The sequence below is a fragment of the Pongo pygmaeus genome, chromosome 6 (assembly GCF_028885625.2).
Source record: "Pongo pygmaeus isolate AG05252 chromosome 6, NHGRI_mPonPyg2-v2.0_pri, whole genome shotgun sequence".
Classification (NCBI taxonomy): domain Eukaryota; kingdom Metazoa; phylum Chordata; class Mammalia; order Primates; family Hominidae; genus Pongo; species Pongo pygmaeus.
Genome location: NC_072379.2, coordinates 80759511 through 80779895, shown reverse-complemented (window position 1 = coordinate 80779895; position 20385 = coordinate 80759511). Strand labels below are relative to the sequence as shown.

Genomic DNA, 20385 nt, shown 5'->3' with positions numbered 1-20385 from the left:
TATGGGACAATTGGACCAGTTTCATAATCGACACCCATTCAACTTAGGATGTCACTTAACTTCTCTGGCCCATTTTACCACCTGTAAAATTATACATTAATAAATATATAAAGATATGTAATTATATAATACTATATGTTATACATATATAATTGTTTTTAGATCCAAACAAATATTCCTATTTTTTAAAGGACTATTTTCTATCCTGCCTGCAATAGGCTATTCATTATTCTAATCAGTTTGGTTTCTTCACTGTTTTAACAACACAAGCTCAGTGTTGCTTTTCATGTTGTTTTTCTCTTTTGAAAAACCCTCAGGTCTTTTCTTAACCTGTCTATATGATATCATTATTCAAGGCACAGATTAGATTCCACTCATCTATAATGTCTTCCTAGATGAGTGCCTGAGTATACAGTCACACAATTTGAAATATAATCCATTTTGTTTTGTGTTGTTCCCAGCCCTCAAGTATCTCTTTTTAATATTTTCTAAATATTCTGTTTTTATGTTCCTTTCTTTGTTCTAACATTTATGTATAAGGATGCTTTAGAACTTTTGAGTGGTTGTACTTTGTGTTGTTTTAATTTTTGTGGCTACATAGTAACTATTATGATTTTCTAATTTTGTGCATTGTGGTCAGAGAATAAGATCTATAAAATTCCTGGTTTTAAAAAAATGCATTTACATTTTTGTTTGCGATATCATCTAATTTTTGATCAGCTTTTGTCAAGATTTTTATGGAAACTTGAAAGTAATATGAATTCTTTGTTTTCCACAGTTTTTAAGCCAGTAATGTACAATATCTTTTTACATGTAAAAGAGATATAACTTATTGTTCAAAACTGGGAACTACATTCATAATCTTACCCGTAAGTATTTTAGCATGTTTGCTTCTAGAGTTTCTATTTTTTAAAAATGACTAAAATCCATATATATTATATATATTTGTATCCTGCTCTTGGTTATTAACAATAATTTGATGTGTTTTGTCATTAATATATCATACTTAATATCATTTTTAAAAGCATATTTAATATTCTATTATATGGCTATATCATAATTTAATTAATTCCTTGGTGTTGGACATTTATATTTCATTCTTTTTTTTACAACTGTAAACAATATATCATTCTTCAAATATTAAAATAATAGACTGGAAACACACCCCAACCTCCCATTCCTACTAATCTTTAGAAATGAGATAACATATATTTTAAAAAGCTGTAACTGGATTGGAAAAGATGGGGAATTTAATATTAATAATTTAATAGTAATATGAATTCTGTTTTAAAGTTTTTAAACAAGTTATGTAAAATATCTTTTTATATGTAAAAGAGATAATGTGTTGTTCAAAATTGGGAACTACATTCATAATCTTACCAGAAATAACAGTACTGTAAGTATTGAAACTTCAGAAACTGTGAAGATTCCCTGAGTGATGGAGAGTAGCTCTCATTGAAAAAGAAAGCTCAGCCCAAAAGGTGAGTACATGAGTACTGCTAGAAGCAGGTAAGAGCGATTCCCAGAATGTACCACACCTGGAAGAGATAAACACTATGAGCAGGGAGGGTCTTGGCAGCAAACAGGGTGATTAGTCAGGGTACCACAGTAGGAGCAGCCAGGTGGCTGCCTCTAGGTGAAGGCAATGGGTATGGGAGATTGGGTCAGAGAGATGAGAATGTGCCCTTAAGTGGATAACAAGGGCACACAAGAGGGTAGGAATTTCCCCAAGTGTAAGACTAAGATACCCACTAAGATACTCAGACTGGCAAGATATCCTAGTGGCGCATTGTCTCTACTCCCCTACTCTTACTGAAAATTGATAGACATACAATCCTTGGTAGCCTGTTTTGTCTTTCCTTTGAGAGAAGAGACACACTAATTGGGCATCTGAAATACAAAAGTAAGTACCTAGTCAGAATTGTTCATATTTGTGGAAAGCCAATACCAGGAAATACAATGAACTCAACAAATATAAGTACTTATACCTCAGGAAACAGTTAACAGAGCAAGCAGAACAGGATGAGAACAGAGGATAGTGTATCACTAACTAAGAATAGGGAAACTATTCTTAGTTGAACAATAATCTGAACCTACAATTGGAATAGACATCAACATAGGACATTGCAGAGGACAGGCAGGGAGGGAAATAAAATCATGCTAATGTTCCTGTCTTATTTCGAGGAGCATATAGGAACTGATTAACCTTAGATATTGTTTGAACAATATGATATTATGGATATGTGTTGAAAATGCAAGGGTGATGACTAGAACAACAGAAACAGAATTTAAAATGCCGGGCGTGGTGGCTCACACCTGTAATCCCAGCACCCTGGGAGGCCGAGGTGGGTGGATCACAAGGTCAGGAGATCGAGACCATCCTGGCTAACACGCTGAAACCCCGTCTCTAATAAAAATACGAAAAAATTAGCTGGGGGTGGTGGCAGGCACCCGTAGTCCCAGCTACTCGGGAGGCCGAGGTAGGAGAATGGCATGAATCTGGGAGGCGGAGCTTGCAGTGAGCCAAGGTTGCACCACTGCACTCCAGCCTGGGTGACAGAGTGAGACTCTGTCTCACAAAAAAAAAAAAAAGAAATAGAATTTAAAAGTTTCCAACTGGTAGTTCAATAAAAGGCAATACAGTCAAAAAAAATCTGGAAATTGTGGTTAGTAGAAAACACAAAATATGACATCAGGGAGTAGTTCAAACAGACCATGAAACACAATAATAGGCTAAATTGATCAACTGAGAGACTGCATAAAACCCAGTTATAATAAAGAGGAGAAAAACAAAATGACATGTAATGGTTGAACATAAAAAGACACTTGAAGCAAATGTTAACAAAACAAAAGCAATTATAACTATATTAATATCAGATAAAAAAGAATTTTTTGTTTGTTTGAGATTGAGTCTCTGAGGCTGGAGTGCAGTGGCGCGATCTTGGCTCACTGTAACCTCCATCTCCCGGGTTCAAGTGATTCCCCTGCCTCACCCTCCTGAGTAGTTGGAATTACGGGTGTGTGTCACCATGCCCAGCTAATTTTTTGTATTTTTAGTAGAGATGGGGTTTCACCATGCTGGCCAGGCTGGTCTTGAACTCCTGACCTCGTGATCCGCCCCCCTCGGCCTCCCAAAGTGCTGGGATTACAGGCGTGAGCCACCATGCCTGGCCAGATAAAATACAATTTCTGACAAAAATACTGAAAGGAACTTGAACTATTTCATGTTATTGAAAGGTATAAGAAAGTATAACAATCATAAGTCAATGTGTCTAACAACATAGTTCCCAAAACCACAAACCAAAAACAAACACATTCATGTGGAGAAACTGACAAATCCACAATCATACTGGGTGAATCCAAAGCTCTACTTTTCTGAAATGGAAAGATTGAGGAGGCAAAAAAAAAAAAAAAAAAAGTATAGAAAATTTGAATAATATAATCAACTGAACCAGATAATGCAGTTTTTAGTTTATTCTTTTTGCACAGCTAAGGAAATACGGTTGACCCTTGAACAACATGAGTTTGAACTGCACGGGTCGACTTATATGTGGATTTAAAAAAAAATACATTGAAAATTTTTTGGAGATTTGTGACAGTTTGACAAAACTCACAAACTGCATAGCCTAAAATTATAAAAAAATTAAGAAAATGTGAGGTATGTCATAAATTCATAAAATACAATGCAGACACTAGTTTATTTTTATCATTTGTTACCATAAAGTATACCCAAATCTATTATAAACAGCTAATATTTATCAAAACTTACACATACAAACAGACTGTATATGGGGTCATTCCCAGTAGAGAAAATGTAAACAAACATAAAGGTATGGTATTAAATCACAACTGCATAAAATTAATGGTGGTTCATACTGTTCTACTGTGATAATTTCATAGCCACCTCCTGTTGCTATTTTGGTGAGCTCAGGTTTGCAAGTATCTGCTTAAAACTCTGTGTGACGCTAGGTCCAGGGGCAGTGGCTCACGCCTGTAATCCCAGCACTTTGGGAGGCCGAGGCAGGCAGATCACACAGTCAGGAGATCAAGACCATCCTGGATAACATGGTGAAACTCTGTCTCTACTAAAAATACAAAAATTAGCCGGGTGTGGTGGCACACGCCTGTAGTCCCAGCTACTGGGGAGGCTGAGGCAGGAGAATCACTTGAACCTGGGAGGCGGAGGCTGCAGTGAGCCGAGATCGTGCCATTGTACTCCAGCCTGGGTGACAGAGGGAGACTCCATCTCAAAAAACAAAAACAAAAAACAATAAAGCACTGTGTGACGCTAATAATCTCTGCGTGAAGAGTTCATCTCTCCAGCAAACTGCATATCCCAGTAAAAATAGATCTGTCACAGTTCTTGTATATTTTTTATTGCATCCAGTGCAATACAGTAAATCTTGAATAACGTCAAGGGACCCATGTGAAGTGCCACTAGCAATGCTGGAAGGGCTCCCAAGAAGCAGAAAAAAGTTATGACATTAAAAGAAAAAGTTAAGTTGCTTGATATATACCATAGATTGAGGTCTGCACTTATGGTTGCCAGCCATTTCTGACATACAATTCATCTTGGAAACAGATGACATAAACTTATGGCATTGATAAATATAGTACAGTACTGTAAATATGTTTTCTCTTCCTTATGATTTTCTTAACATTTTCTTTTCTATATCTTACTTTCTGTATCTTCCTTATGATTTTCTTAACATTTTCTTTTCTGTATCTTACTTTATCATAAGAACACAGTATACAATACACATACAATATGTGTTAATCAACTGTTTACATAATTATAAGGCTTCTGATCAACAGTGGGTGAATCCAAATCTCTACTTACTGAAATGGAAAGATCGAGGAGGCAAAAAAAAAGAGAAAGTATAGAAAATTTGAATAATATAATCAACCGAACAAGACAATGCGTTTTTAGTTTATCCTTTTTGCACAGTAATTATGTTTTTGGGGAGTCAGAAGTTATATATGAATTTTTAACTGGCATCCCTAACCCTTGCATTCTTTAGGGGTCAGCTGTATGTGCATTTTTTTCCCTTTTTACACAAAATTTTGCCTACTTTGTCAGATGTTTTTCTATCAACTAAGATGCTGGCTTTTGTATTGCAGAATTCATTGATTTCTATTTTTTTATTATTATTATTATTTTGGAGATGGAGTCTCACTCTGTCACACAGGATGGAGGGCAGTGGCGTGCTCTTGGCTCACTGCAAGCTCCACCTCCCAGGTTCATGCTATTCTCCTGCCTCAGCCTCCCAAGTAGCTGGGACTACAGGTGCCCGCCACCACACCTGGCTAATTTTTTGTATTTTTAGTAAAGACGGGGTTTCACTGTGTTAGCCAGGATGGTCTCGAACTCCTGACCTCATGATCCACCTGCCTCGGCCTCCCAAAGTGCTGGGATTACAGGCGTGAGCCCACCGCGCCTGGCTATTATTATTATTTTAAAATCAGGAATGGGTGTTGAATTTGTCAAATGTTTTTCAGCTTATGAACAATGGTCATTTTATTTCCTCCTTAGATCTTATAGTATATCATTAATGCTTTAAATTATAAAATATAACATTTTATTTGGACTTTCGGTTGATTTTCTGTTCTCAGTAATCAACAATTACAAACATTTAAAAACATTCCTTATGGTTTGCTTTTTCTCTCCAGATGCAAACACATTAAGTTTCTCTTTGATTTTTTTTTTTTTTTGAGACGGAATCTAGCTCTGTCACCCAAGCTGGAGGGCAGTGGCGCAATCTCGGCTCACTGCAAGCTCCGCCTCCCGGGTTCAAGCCATTCTCCTGCCTCAGCCTCCCGTCTCTTTGATATTTTTTATGTAACACGTTTCAGAAATGCAGAAAAATGCTAAAGACTATTATGCTTTCTAAATTGACTTTCAGAGAATGGACTTTCCATGAATGTATTTGCTTTTCTAATTCCTTGAACAGTATGTTTAAGCTTGAAATTTTGGTTTTAAGACTATCTGCTATCTTACCATTGCATTTCAATAATTAGACATATCAGATACCATTTAAAAACGTTAAATAATTCTTTCCTTGTTATAGTTTTCATCGTCACACAATGATGTACCTAACTTTGAGACTCCAAGGTAAGGTGGGAAATGAAAGACAATTTCTGGTGGTGTTTTGGGGGACTATGGGTAGTCACAATGGCTAGATCAGGTTTGTACATCTCTCTAGGCCTCTAAGCATGTGAGAGCTGTTTGGGTTAAAGATGTATCTTGTCCCAGACTTTTCATTGTTCTCAGTAATTTAGAACTTGAAATTTGAGTAACTATAATTTGAAAACTGAGCCACTTGTGCAACTGAATTCAAGACTGTAAAAACGTTGTTTTCTTATCTAATGATGTAAAGCAGCTTCCAAATCTTTTGTCATCAGTTTCTCCCCCTCCCCACTCCTTTCTCACTTCCGTTTGAGAGAAAAAAGCTTTAGCATTATTTGCAAGCAAGACTTATTTTCAACATTTTAGTAAAGACTAGAGTATAATACAAAGTAAAAATTCAGTACCCTCCATACAGGTGTTTCTTCTCCTTTAATTTATTTTTGCTCATTTACCAATTCTCTCCATCTCTTTTGACCTCAAAATTCTCTATCTGCTTGCCAAAAATTGTCCCTAGCTGCCTCCTTCCATTTCTAGTTGTGTGTGAGGTAGTCCACAGAAGCAGTACACTGAATAGTGCAGTTGCTGTGTTGATGATCATCCCTACGGCTATAGGTGGTTATTATATTTTGTGTGCCCTGAAAGGCTTAGGTGATGTGTTCCATATACAATTTTAAGGCATTTACCCCACGTTTTTTTAAACAAAAAATTTTAAAGCAATTATTTAAGAGTGGATATATGTTCTCTTTCACTTTACAAAAAATTTTGAAGGGAATCTGAGAGAAGTCATGGTTAGAGATTAGTAAAGTTGGAAAGTACTGCAAATTACCTAACCCAGCTCATTTACAAGTGAGAAAATCTGGGCACAGAGCGGTTAAATCACTTGCAGAGTAACATATAAGAAAAAGAAACACATGAAGGAAGGATAAAGGGAAGGTCTGCATGAAGTGTAGTGGTCTAGATTGGTGGCCAGAAATATAACTGTGATTTTATTTTCAGTTCATGGCTATTTTTACCACAAGAGGAACACTGATCAGCCTAAATTGGTCAGTGAAACAGAGGAAGTTTTGTCCTCAAAACATAGCTCACTGTCCAGCTTGTTGTAAAAAAAATAAAATAAAGGTTAACTGTCATTATTCTCACTGTTATCGTTTGATTCCACTTCTCAAGGCCTAACCACACCACTATGTCTTGGCTTCTCTTTCACCCATCATCTGCCATTTTTGAGTATTGATTCTCCAATGCTTTGTGGACCCTTTCTACTCTCTTTAGGCTCAATTAATTCCTTTATTTTTTAATTTATTCATTGGCAGAATATTTGCTCACATTTTTGTAAGAGTGTTGGCTCTTGAAAGAGGTATTTATTACACATGTTCTTTAACTCCAAAGGAAACCAGAAAAAAACAAACGGGGACAAGAAATTAATTTTCAATTTTACAGGGATATTAACAGATGAAGTATAGTTAGAAAAAAATTTCCTGAAGCAAAATAACCATGCTGCCATTCAATCCTTGCCATTAATGCAGTTTGTCATAATACCAAATTAAATCAATTTTTAAAAAGTTCTGTGTTTTTTAAAACACATATTTTCCCTAAATTTAAGCAAAAGGAGAAGCTCTATTCAAGGCAATAAATATTGAAGTGCTTACTATTTGTATGGCACTGTGGTGGGCCCTGAAAAGGATAATAAAATGAGTAAGTACCTGCCTTCAGTAGCTGAGTGTGTCTTGTTTTTCTTTCAGAAAGTTTTTGCACAGAAAGAAGTCTGGGGTCTGTGAGACAATCACACAAATTTCAACATTTCTGCCTCTTCTTCACCAGCAGGAATATGAGGCATCTGACACCGTTAGTGAGTTTCACACATTAATTCAACACGTATTTATTGAGTGCTTATTACAGACCTAGTGCAGGTCACTAACAAATCACAAAATCCCTGCCTCCATAGAATTTGTACTCTAGTTGGGGGATAATAAATGGAGAATAAGCACATGAGTAAATTATGTAAGTAATATAGAAACAAAGCAGAGGAGGAGCATAAGAAATTCTTGGTTTGGTGAGGTTGCAACTTCAAGCAGGGTTTCAAATAGGGTTGCCAGGGAGAGTCTCATTAGAAGGGGACCTGAAATAATGCGCTGAGTGAAATAAAAGTGTTAGCCAAGAAGATACATTTGGCAAAGCATTCCAAGTAGACCGGACAGCAAGTGCCAAGGCCTCAGTTGGGAGTGTACCTGGCTTTTTAAAAGATGAACTAAGAGCTAGGAGGCCAGTGTGGCTGCAACTGGCTAACTAGGGAGAAAGCAATAGGAGAACATTTAAACCTTTAAGGGCTAGAGACTGGGCTTTACTCTGATGAAAATCCCTGGAGGCTTTTGTTGAGCAGAGGAGTGAAATGATCTGATTTACAGTTTAGATTGTTTAAAGAAAAACTTGTTAAACAAGTTAAATCTAAGAGTTTATTTGCACAAGCATGCACACACACGATTTATAAGGCATTCATCAGGCAGCAGCACTTAACAGGGAGAGGTTCAGAGAGCTCTACCCAGCACTGTGGGCAGGCAGTATTTATAGACAGAAAAAGGAAGCGCCCCACAGAAACAGCTTGATTGCTTATAGTTGGGCTAGTCTTATCTGGGCAGGAGATTATGAAGTATTTGCCTTATATGCACATAGTCTGATCAGCTGGCAGCCTGTGATTGGCTGAAGCTCAGCTATTTGTCACAAGAATATACTCTCAGTTGCAGTTTATTTACATACTAAGTTAGTTTGCATTTCCCTACATAGCAACTCAGAGTAGGGAGGAAATTTTAGGCAAAATTTATGTTGGAGCATGACCAAAGTTGGTCATGGCCAGAAGCTGAACACAGATATGGAAGCTAACACAATATCCAGTGGAGAGAGATTGTGGTAGAGTACATGGGGCGAAATGGTTGATTTCTGCATTTTTGTTGGTGACGCCATCAGGATTTGCTGAAGAACCAAACGTGTGACAGTCAAGGACAACACAAGGAGCTGCCAGCTTTGGAAACCAGTTCTACTCTCAGTATTACCTTAGCAAAAGATAGAGCTTTGTAAATTTCTAGATTCCTCGTTCTTATTATCCCAGACTATTTAACCACAATCTCCAGGGTCGTGGCCCTGGAAACAATACGTTTAAAACGCTTCCCAAGGATCCTTCTCCAGCCAACTTGACTTCGGCTAAGGAGTCGGCCAGCTCTGGGCTCATTTGGGTTGTTTACAAGGAAGAGCCCACGCCCAGAGTATAAATTGGGAGAAGAGCGTGGGTTGGTGAGCTAGTGGATGGCGAGATTAATCTCACTCTGATCCCTAAAGCAGGGTGCAATAATACTCTAAATGCCTCAAATGGGTTGGGAACCATGGAAGGATTCCTGGAGGAGCCCGATTTTAACGAAGCTTTTCTCAGGCCTTTGGTAGGAGGACAGAAACGAAGTTGAATGAAAAAGACAGTGGAGTGGGTCTGAAAAGTGACAACGGCCCACGACAGACCTCTCTCTTTCAAGGCCTGTGTCGTCAGGACGCAGGCCAGAAAAAGCCACGACGAGGCGCAGGCGCGACTCCACGAGGGCCACGCCCCTCCTAGAGAAGGACCGACCCGTTTTCCGCCCGCACCGGAGCTTGGGTTTCCGGAAGGACCTGATTCTGGAAGGGACCAAACCGGATAGAGGTCGCGCGCCCTCTTTTGTCTGCCTTCCGGTTCACTAATACGCAAGTTCGCCGAAGGGCGGGAACGCGCCGTCCCTCTGCGCAGGCGCAGTTGGCGGTCGGCGCGGGGCGCTATGCCGGGGCGGCACGTTTCTCGAGTCCGGGCATTGTACAAGCGCGTCTTGCAGCTGCACCGTGTTCTGCCCCCGGACCTCAAATCCCTGGGCGACCAGTACGTGAAAGACGAATTTAGGAGACATAAGACCGTTGGTTCTGACGAGGCCCAGCGTTTCTTGCAGGAATGGGAGGCAAGTGACGCCCCCTTTTCTTTGCCCAAGCAAGACCTTTGGGGTTCCTCGGTGTCCCGGTTTCTCGTTCCAGTCCCCTATGCGGGGTTAAACAGAGCTGCAACCTGTTCTGTTTGAATTAGCGTAATGCTGTTCAGGTAACACTTTCCAAAGTTTCTCCCACGGGTTTCTCACTGGAGCAGACCCTATTCAGCGTCCCCAATTCAGTTCAACTTTTGAGCTCCTGTAGATGCCAGGTGCTCGAAGGGTGAGGGTAGGAGGTCACAAAAATGAGCAAGTCGTCGTTAAGTGCTCAAAGACCTCAGGAGCTTTTTGTCCTTTTAAGTGCCTTTGCACCTAGTAAGCGTCCATTAATAAATTAGTGGTTCTCTTATTAGTTTTCAAATTTAAAGACTTCTTTCCGTAATTTATTATTTCTTTAATCTCAGCGCTTTTGGTTGGGTTTAAATAATTTTCTCACTTGGCTGATACAGAAATCAGATAACATGAAAAAGATTACAAAAGGCTGGAGATTACAAACTGTGAAGGAGAAAAATGCTGGTGGCAGTTGAGTCAGGCGAAAGTTGTTTCCTCAGGTCTCAAGTCACTGTTACTTCGCCCTGCACCATTGCGCTAAATATTAAACAGACGCATGCATTAGCAATAAGTCTTTTGACTTTTTTTTTTTTTTTGAGTAAAGGAAAAAAGATATTCAGAGTATTTCGTGGGACTTGGAGCCCTGCAGGATTGCCCCTAGTTTTCATTTGCAAATATAAAGAAATGAATGGAATTAGAGATTGGAATGACAGCTCATATTTGAAAGCATGAGTTAAGAGCTGATATGAAAATAGAGGTAAGCGATTCTTCGGCCTAAAAAGTTGAAGGGGAGATGACTGAAGTCTGCTTTTTAAAAAAAATCAAAAGAATGGTTAGGGTGAACACAAACTTTGCACTGACTTCCAGAATTCTTTTTTGTATAATTATTGAAGCTTTTAAGAGCGACATTTAGAACAATCGGGAAATTTAGAACTTTCTTGAAAATCATGGTGTATTTGATGTAATTCGCTTGCCTGAAGCAGGGAAGTTGAAGCTTTTCAGACACAGAGCACTTTATTTTAATAAGGTAATTTGGTTTTGGAGCCTGAAGAACTGGATTCAGATTCAGTCTCTGACATTTTAAGTGTCAGATCACATAATTTTTCTAGTCTTATTTTCTCATCTATAAAATAATAAGTGTTTATGCATCTCAATTTACGTATGTAAATGTATTTACAAGCACTTGTGTATTGCTAATTGTTATGAAGCTATAAGATACTGTATTAAAGTATTTTACATTTTTTATGGTAGGTCATTTTGTGGCCGTACAGGAAGGAGAGTAGCTGTCTGTTGAGAGGAAATAAGGTTATTTTAAGAAGTCTTAAAATGTAAGCACTTGGAAGCCTCTTTGGGAAAAAGTAGGAAAGAGTAGCAACTCAGAAAAAATTGATAATAGGTTGTAGGAGAGAGAGAGGGTATAAAAAAGAACTGCATAAATAAAAAATGTGTTAGTTGACCTAGTAGGCTTGATAACTGGAATTGAGCTTTTTAAAACTTGGAATAATTTTAGACATACACGAGAGTTAGAAAGACAGTACAGAGTTCCCTACATCCTGTTTCCTCCTGTGTTAGCATCTTACATAATCAGGGTACAGTGATCAAAAACAAGAAATTAACATTGCTACAATACTGTTAACTACAGGCTTATTTACAATTTGCCAGCCCTTTCACTAATGTCCTTATTCTGTTCCGGGATCCAATGGGGATTCTACAACGCATTTAGTCATTCTTTTTCCTTAATCTGCATTCTGTGACAGTTCCTCCGCCTTCCTATCTTTCATTACCTTGATACTTTTTTGAAAAGTAGTGGTCTGTTACTTTGTGGAATGTCTCTCAATTTGAGTTTGTCCGATGTTTTCTCATGGTTAAATTGATGTTATGCATTACTGAGAATACCACATGGGCGAAGTGTTCGTCTCAACACTTAATGTCAGAGGGCACATGATACTAACATGACTTCTTACTGGTGATGATAACTGTGATCACTTGGTTAAAGTAATAATCCGCCTGGTGTCTCTACTGTAAACTTACTGTTTTCTCTTTTGAAATTAATACATATTTGGGGGTAGGTACTCTCGGGCTTTCAGATGATTACTAATTTTAGCATTCATTGATGGATTTTGCCATTGTGTTCCAATGGTGGTTCTTTTGTTTCCCTCATTCCTTCTGAATTTATTAGTTGACACGCGTCTGTAGAGAACAGTTTCTCTGTCTTCCCCGACCATTGTTGATCTACTGGAATTAATGAATTGGCAGCTGGGTAAAGATAAATTTAAACGTAGTAATCTCTTTGGATAACATAATTACCACAGTTACAAGGCAGCTTAATCTAAGCCTGGGAGTTAGACGTGGTAGGTTGGATCCTACCAGGAAAGATACTTGAAGAACTGGTCTTTTTGAAAGAGTAGGGCTACAGAAGATGCTAATGATTGGAGGGGAGAAAAACACGGCTAGAGAAGTTTTATCACCAGAGAGTAATATACTTAAGACTTCCAAGCCTTTTTTCCCCCCACATGTTCTTCAAAACATCTAATTTGTGATTATGTTATACTAGATACTGCTAGACATGACATGGATTTTTATGCCTTTATTTTTCAGTTAGTGCTCATTACAAACTTGGCAACTGTTGTTTGAATATTACTTAATGGTTACGTTTACATCAAACTAAGAGTAACTGTTGTGGACTTCTAACTTAATATGTTATGTAGAGTCTGGTCTACACAATCCCAATCCCTCACACACATCTAAACTTAATTATGGACTTGAATGGATTCTGAATTTGTTTTACATCAGTGGGCAACATTGGGTATGGTTGCCACTGGAGAAAAGAAAGGGATCAAGAACACTAAGAGGCCCTGTATTTGGAAGAGAATTCTCTAATTCCCTTCATCTGTGATCCTGGAAAACTGGCAATGTAATAGTAGAGAGAATTCAGCTGGGGGAAGTTTTTGTTCAAGGACCAATTGGGGCAACGTGGAAGGAAAGTATTTTAAGTCTAGAAATGTAAAAGCATGTTTACAGAATAAATAGTGAATTTATATAATTTCTCACCATAAGAGAAAAAATATAAGTTCAGGAAGAGTTTTTGGGCATCTATTAAGGGAGAACGTACGATAACTGGTTTGTAAAATGTGCATTGTAATCTCAACTCTTAGGAGTTAACTATTAGAAGTGAAATTGAGACTGCATAGATCAGGGGTCTTACTATGGCATTTTAAAAGTTCTGACTGTGCTCATTTTTGAGGAATAGTTGATTTAAGTAAGGCTTTCCATTTTTCTCTCTGTGCCTACCACTTATTTTCTAGGAAATCAGAATAAGCATTGAAGATTAAATAGATAAAACATGTTGGTGAGAGAATATGAGACAAAGAGCACAGAAGAGTGTGCTCTCAGGAGCTACCTGAAGAGACTTCATGTGTTTTTCTTTTTCTGTCCCATTTATTTTTCTCAGTTGTCTCTTGCCTAGTTCCTGTTGTTTTTCTTAAGTACCTGTTTTGTTCTGTGTCTGTTGGGGAATGTTTTTTAAGTGTTTTGTTTCTAGAAAAAGGAAGAAACATTTTTCAGATAGTTTTGATGACTTACTATTTCCAGACAATGTGCTAGGCATTTAAGACACAAAAATGAATAATAAATGTATTTTACTTTCACAGTGTTCAAAGTTTAGTAGAAAAGGATAGACAATTGTAATATAGTATGAAAGAGTGTCTATTAAATGCTGTGGGATCAAGGAGTAATGGAGGAAGTTGAAAGCTACGCAAGATGGTTAAGTCTTGAGTAGGTCAAATTTACCATGTCAAAAAGAGAACCTTCTAGAAAGAGGGAATAACGTATGCAGAGGCATCGAGGTAAGAAACAGTATGACTTTTTTTTTTTTTTTTTTTTTTTGAGATGGAGTCTTTGCTCTATCGCCCAGGCTGGAGTGCAGTGGTGCGATCTTGGCTTACTGCAAACTCCGCCTCCCAGGTTCATGCCATTCTCCTGCCTCAGCCTCCTGAGTAACTGGGACTACAGGCGCCCACCACTGCGCCCGGCTAATTTTTTGTATTTTTAGTAGAGACGGGGTTTCACTGTGTTAGCCAGGATGGTATTGATCTCCTGACCTTATGATCCGCCCTCCTGGGCCTCCCAAAGTGCTGGGATTACAGGCGTGAGCCGCTGCGCCTGTCGAAACAGTATGACTTTTTTCCTGGAACTGCAGTGTTGTGTTTGGAATTTAGTGTTTTACATGGAAGATGAGGAAGAAATAAAGCTAAAGAGGTGGCAGGAGACAGGATATTCTGCTAAGGGCTGTAAGTTTTTATTTTGAATCATTGAAAGCTCTTTAAATGGTGGAAATGATTTAAATTACATTCTAGAAAGATCATGTTAGCAGCAATATAGAGGAATAATTGAAGTAAAAGCCAGACTGAAAGTAGGGAGAACTGGTAGTAGATGGATGTAGTAATTCCAGTCTCAAATAGGTATATCCCTAAACCAAGACAGAGACCTTGAAAATGGAGGATATAGATTTATGAGGTTTTTTTTTCTTTTAAAGTAGAGTGGAACTTGACTTGTTGACTAATACAGTATTAGTGAAGGAGAAGAAAACAGAATGGATAACTCCCAGGTGTGGAGCATGATACCAGTAACCAGAATAGTCATATAGGAGGAACAGATTGGGAATGAGTTCAGTTTGGTGTGCTTTGTGCTAAAAATTCACATGGAACAGTTAAGTGAAGATGTTCAGAGAGGTACATGTTGTTCTGATACTCAGGAGACAGAATTGTGGCTGGAGATAGAGATTTGGAAGTTATTACCTGTAGTTGGTAGACCAAAGATGTGGGTGGAAGTGCCCCTTTTGGGTATAAGTTGGTCAAAGATAGAACATTAACATTTAGGAGTTAAGAGAATGAAAGTAGTCGTATAGTGCTGGAATTTTTCTTTTCTTTTTTTTTTTCCATCTGTATTTAGTTGTTCCTAGCTACTGCTTGGAAGGAAGTACTTTTCTACTTTTTTAAATTTTATTTTAAGTTCTGGGATACATGTGCTGAACGTGCAGGTTTGTTACATAGGTATACATGTACCATGGTGGTTTGCTACACCTATCAACCCATCATGTAGGTTTTAAGCCCTGCATGCATTTGGTATTTGTCCTAATGCTCTACCTCCTCTTTCCCCCCACCCCCTGAAAGGCCCAGGTATGTGATGTTCCCCTCCCTGTGTCCATGTGTTTTCATTGTTCAATTCCCACTTAGAGTGAGAACATGAGGTTTTTGGTTTTCTGTTCCTGTATTAGTTTGCTGAGGATTATGGTTTCCAGCTTCATCCATGTCCCAGCAAAGGACATAAACTCATTCTTTTTTATGGCTGCATAGTATTCCATGATGTGTACGTTCCACATTTTCTTTATCCATCCTATCATTGATGGATATTTGGGTTGGTTCCAAGTCTTTGCTATTGTAAATAGTGCTGCAGTAAACATATGTGGGCATGTGTCTTTATAGTAGAATGATTTATAATCCTTTGGGTATATACCCAGTAGTGGGATTGCTGGGTCAAATGGTATTTCTGGTTCCAGATCCTTGAGGAATTGCCACACAGTCTTCCACAATGGTTGAACTAATTTACACTCCCACCAACAGTGTAAAAGTGTTCCTATTTCTGCACATCCTCTCCAGCATCTGTAGTTTCCTGACGTTTTAATGATTGCCATTCTAACTGGCGTGAGATGCTATCTCATTGTGGTGTTGATTTACATTTCTCTAATGACCAGTAATGATGAGCTTTTTTTTATGTTTGTAGACTGCATAAATGTCTTTTTTTGAGAAGGGTGTGTTCATATCCTTTGCCCACTTTTTGATGGTTTTTTTTTTTTCTTGTAAATTTGTTTAAGTTCCTTGTAGATTCTGGATATTAGCCCTTTGTCAGATGGATAGATTGCAAAAATTTTCTCCCATTCTGTAGGTTGCCTGTTCCCTCTGATGATAGTTTCTTTTGCTGAGCAGAAGCTCTTTAATTTAATCAGATCCCATTTGTCAATTTTGGTTTTTGTTGCCATTGCTTTTGGTGTTTTAGTCATGAAGTCTTTGCCCATGCCTATGTCCTGAATGGTATTGCCTAGGTTTTCTTCTAGGGTTTTTATGGTTTTAGGTTTTACGTTTAAGTCTTTAATCCATCTTGAGTTGGTTGTAAAGTGTAAGGAAGGGGTCCAGTTTCTGTTTTTTGCATATGGCTAGCCAGTTTTCCCAGCACCATTTATTAAATAGGGAATCCTTTCCCCATTGCTTGTTTTTGTCGGGTTTGTCAAAGATGAGATTGTTGTAGATGTGTAGTGTTATTTCTGAGGCCTCTGTTTTGTTCCATTCATCTATATGTCTGTTTTGGTGCCAGTATCATGCTCTTTTGGTGCCAGTATCATGCTCTTTTGGTAACTGTAGCCTTGTAGTATAGTTTGAAGTCAGGTAGTGTGATGCCTTCAGCCTTGTTCCTTTTGCTTAGGATTGTCTTGGCTATGCGGTTTCTTTTTTGGTTCCATATGAAATTTAAAGTAATTTTTTTTTCTAGTTCTGTGAAGAAAGTCAATGGTAGCTTGAGGGGAATAGCATTGAATGTATAAATTACTTTGAGCAGTATGGCCATTTTAGCAATATTGATTCTTCCCATCCATTCGCATGGAAGGTTTTTCCATTTGTTTGTGTCCTCTCTTACTTCTTTGAGCAGTGGTTTGTAGTTCTCCTTGAAGAGGTCCTTTGTGTCTCCTGTAAGTTGTATTCCTAGGTATTTTATTTTCTTTGAAGCAATTGTGAATGGGAGTTCACTCATGATTTGGCTCTCTGCTTGTCTATTATTGGTGTATAGGAATGCTTGTGATTTTTGCACATTGATTTCATATCCTGAGACTTTGCTGAAGTTGTTTATCAGCTTAAGGAGTTTTTGGGCTGAGACGATGGGGTTTTCTAAATACACAATCATGTCATCTGCAAACAGACAATTTGACTTCCTCTCTTCTTATTTGAATACACTTTATTTCTTTCTCTTGCCTGATTGCTCTGGCCAGAACTTCCAATACTACATTGAATAGGAGTGGTGAGAGACGCCATCATTGTCTAGTGCTGGTTTTCAAAGGGAATGCTTTATTATTTTTATTGTGTCTATTTGATTCTTCTCTCTTTTCTTCTTTATTAGTCTGGCCAGTGGTCTATTTTGTTAATCTTTTCAAAAAAAGCAGCTCCGATTCATTGATTTTTTTGAAGGGTTTTTCATGTCTCTGACTCCTTCAGTTCTGGTCTGATCTTAGTTATTTCTTGTCTTCTGCTAGCTTTTGAATTTGTTTGCTCTTGCTTCTCTAGTTCTTTAATTGTGACGGTAGGGTGTCAATTTTAGGCCTTTCCCACTTTCTGATGTGGGCATTTAGTGCTATAAATTTCCCTCTAAACACTGCTTTAGCTGTGTCCCACAGATTCTGGTACATTGTCTCTTTGTTCTTGTTGGTTTCAAAGAAACCACTTTCAGGAGCCTCAGTCAATCGCAGGCTTGGTCTTTTCACATAGTCCCATATTTCTTGGAGTCTTTGTTCATTCCTTTTCATTCTTTTTTCTCTAATATTGTCTCCACGCCTTATTTCAGTAAATTGATCTTCAATCTCTGATATCCTTTCTTCCTCTTTATCAATTCGGCTCTTGATACTTGTGTATGCTTGATGAAGTTTTCGTGCTGTGTTTTTCATCTCCATCAGGTCATTTATGTTCTTCTCTAAACTGGTTATTCTAGTTAGCAGTTCCTGTAACCTTTTGTCAGAGTTCTTAGCTTCCTTGCATTGGGTTAGAACATGCTCCTTTAGCTCAGAGGAGTTTGTTATTACCTACCTTCTGAAGCCTACTTCTGTCAGTTCATCAAACTCATTCTCCATCCAGTTTTGTGTCCTTGCTGGAGAGGAGTTGCAATCATTTGGAGGGGAAGAAGCATTCTGGTTTTTGGAATTTTCAGCATTTTTGTGCTGGTGTTTCCTCATCTTCATGGATTTACTTTGGATGGGGTTTTGTGTGAGGGTCTTTTTTGTTGATGTTCATGTTGCTGCTTTCTGTTTTTCTTCTAACAGGCCCCTCTTCTGCAGGTCTGCTGCAGTTTGCTGGAGGTCTACTCCAGATCCTGTTTGCCTGGGTATCACCAGCAGAGGCTGCAGAACAGTGAAGATTGCTGCCTGCTCTTTCCTCTGGAAGCTTCGTCCCAGAGGGGCACTGGCCTGATGCCAGCCAGAGCTCTCCTGTATGAGGTGTCTGTCAACCCCTGTTGGGAGGTCTCTTCCAGTCAGGAGGCATGAGGATCAGGGACCCAGTTGAGGAAGCGGTCTGTCCCTTACTGGAGCTCAAGCACCATCCTGGGAAAGCCCTTCTTGTCAGCATCCGCTGCTCTCTTCAGAGCTGGCAGGCAGGAACATTTAAGTCTGCTGAAGCTGCGCCCACAGCTACCCCTTCCCCCAGGTACTGTGGCCCAGGGAGATGGGAGTTTTATCTGTAAGCCCCTGACTGGGGCTGCTGCCTTTGTTTCAGAGATGCCCTGCCCAGTGAGGAGGAATCTAGAGAGGCAGTCTGGCCACAGCCGCTTTGCTGCATTATGTTGAGTTCCTCCCAGTCCTTAGTACTGTCAGAGGAAAACAGCCTACTCAAGCCTCAGTAATGGCAGATGCCCCTCCCCCCACCAAGCTCTGTCATCCCTGGTCGACTTCAGACTTGTGCTGGCAGCGAGAATTTCAAGCCAGTGGTTCTTAGCTTGCTGGCCTTCATGGGATTGGGACCTTCTGAGTGAGACCACTTGGTTCCCTGGCTTCAGCCCCCTTTCCAGGCGAGTGAACGGTTCTGTCTTGCCTGGGTTCCAGGCACCACTGGAGTATGGAAATAAAAAAAAAAAACCCTGCAGCTAGCTTGGTGTCTGCCTGAATAGCTGCCCAGCTTTGAGCTTGAAACCCAGGTCCTTGGTGGTGTAGACACACGAGGGAATCTCCTGGTCTTCGGATTACAAAAATCATGGGAAAAGCATAATATCTGGGCCGGATAGCACAGTCCCTCATGGCTTCCCTTGGCTGGGAAAGGGAGCCCCCTCACCTCCCCACACTCCTTGCACTTCCTGGGTGAGGCAACACCCCACGCTGCTTCTGCTCGCCCTCCATGGGCTGCACCCACTGCCTAACCAGTCCCAATGAGATGAACAGGGTACCTTAGTTGGAAATGGAGAAATCACCTGCCTTATGTGTTGGTCTCGCTTGGAGCTGCCAACCAGAGCTGTTCCTATTTGGCTATCTTGCCAGATCCAAGAGAATCCATTTTCTTTTTCTTCTTTTCAAGTAAAGGCAATGATCCCGGTATCACGGACTGACTGTAACTGCTCGCTCTTCTTGATTATGTTCAATTCTTTATACTTGTGTGATAATTTAGATATTATAACATTTTCTTTCCCATTTTATTTTGTTGCATTTGTTCGAGAGGAGGAAATGCTTCAGACTTCAGGTAGCCATCCGTTTGTAACTCATGGGATGTCTTTTTCTTATATATGATTTTGAAGTGGATCATCATTTGTATGTATGTATCATACATATACATGTATTATTAATTGGCATGTCACCTATATTTAGAGTTTCCTTAACTTAGTATAATTAGGATTGGATGGGTATTTGGCTAGTTTTTATAAATGTGTGCTTCTCTTACCTAATTTGTGGACCTCATTTTATTGCTTTTGAACATCTTGATTTATAGTTTTAGCTTGCAGGAGAAAAGGAATGAATTGCTTCTCTGTTTAGTGAATGGATTGTATGTGTCAGGGATACATCTCCCAAGTATGAGTGGGTCAGTTGGGTCTCAGTCAAATTGTTAATTCTGCATTTTACTCATTGTCGGTGTTTTTGTGATAGTTTATTGAATGGTGATTTGTCACACATATATGTTTTCTACATCAAGTTTTTTTTTTTTTTTTTTTTTTGACTGAGTCTCCCTCTTGTCGTGGAGGCTGGAGTGCAGTGGCACTGCATAGGCTCACTGCAACCTTCTTCTCCTGGGATCAAGCAGTTCTCCTGCCTCAGCCTCCCGAGTAGCTGGGATTACAGGCGTCTACCACCACATCTGGCTAGTTTTTATATTTTTAGTACAGATGGGGTTTCACCATGTTGGCCAGGCTGGTCTCAAACTCCTGACGTCAGGTGATCCACCTGCTTCGGCCTCCCAAAGTCAAGTTTTAACTTTTAAAACA

General features: G+C 39.1%; 1 protein-coding gene across 2 annotated transcripts in view; it reads left to right on the top strand.

Moving 5' to 3' along the window:
- Positions 1 to 9736: 9736 nt before the first annotated feature.
- SDHAF3 (succinate dehydrogenase complex assembly factor 3) overlaps positions 9737 to 20385 on the top strand; it is a 65594-nt gene continuing 54945 nt past the window's right edge. Inside the window, exons 1-2 of one of the 2 annotated variants that reach the window (XM_063667553.1) lie at positions 9824 to 10092; positions 18245 to 18623. In XM_063667553.1, coding sequence (XP_063523623.1) covers positions 9919 to 10092; positions 18245 to 18466 — 396 coding nt within the window. In that variant the 5' untranslated portion in view covers positions 9824 to 9918 and the 3' untranslated portion in view covers positions 18467 to 18623. Of the gene's footprint in view, positions 10093 to 18244; positions 18624 to 20385 lie in introns of those variants that run through there. The other variant, XM_054496491.2, reaches the window with a different exon arrangement.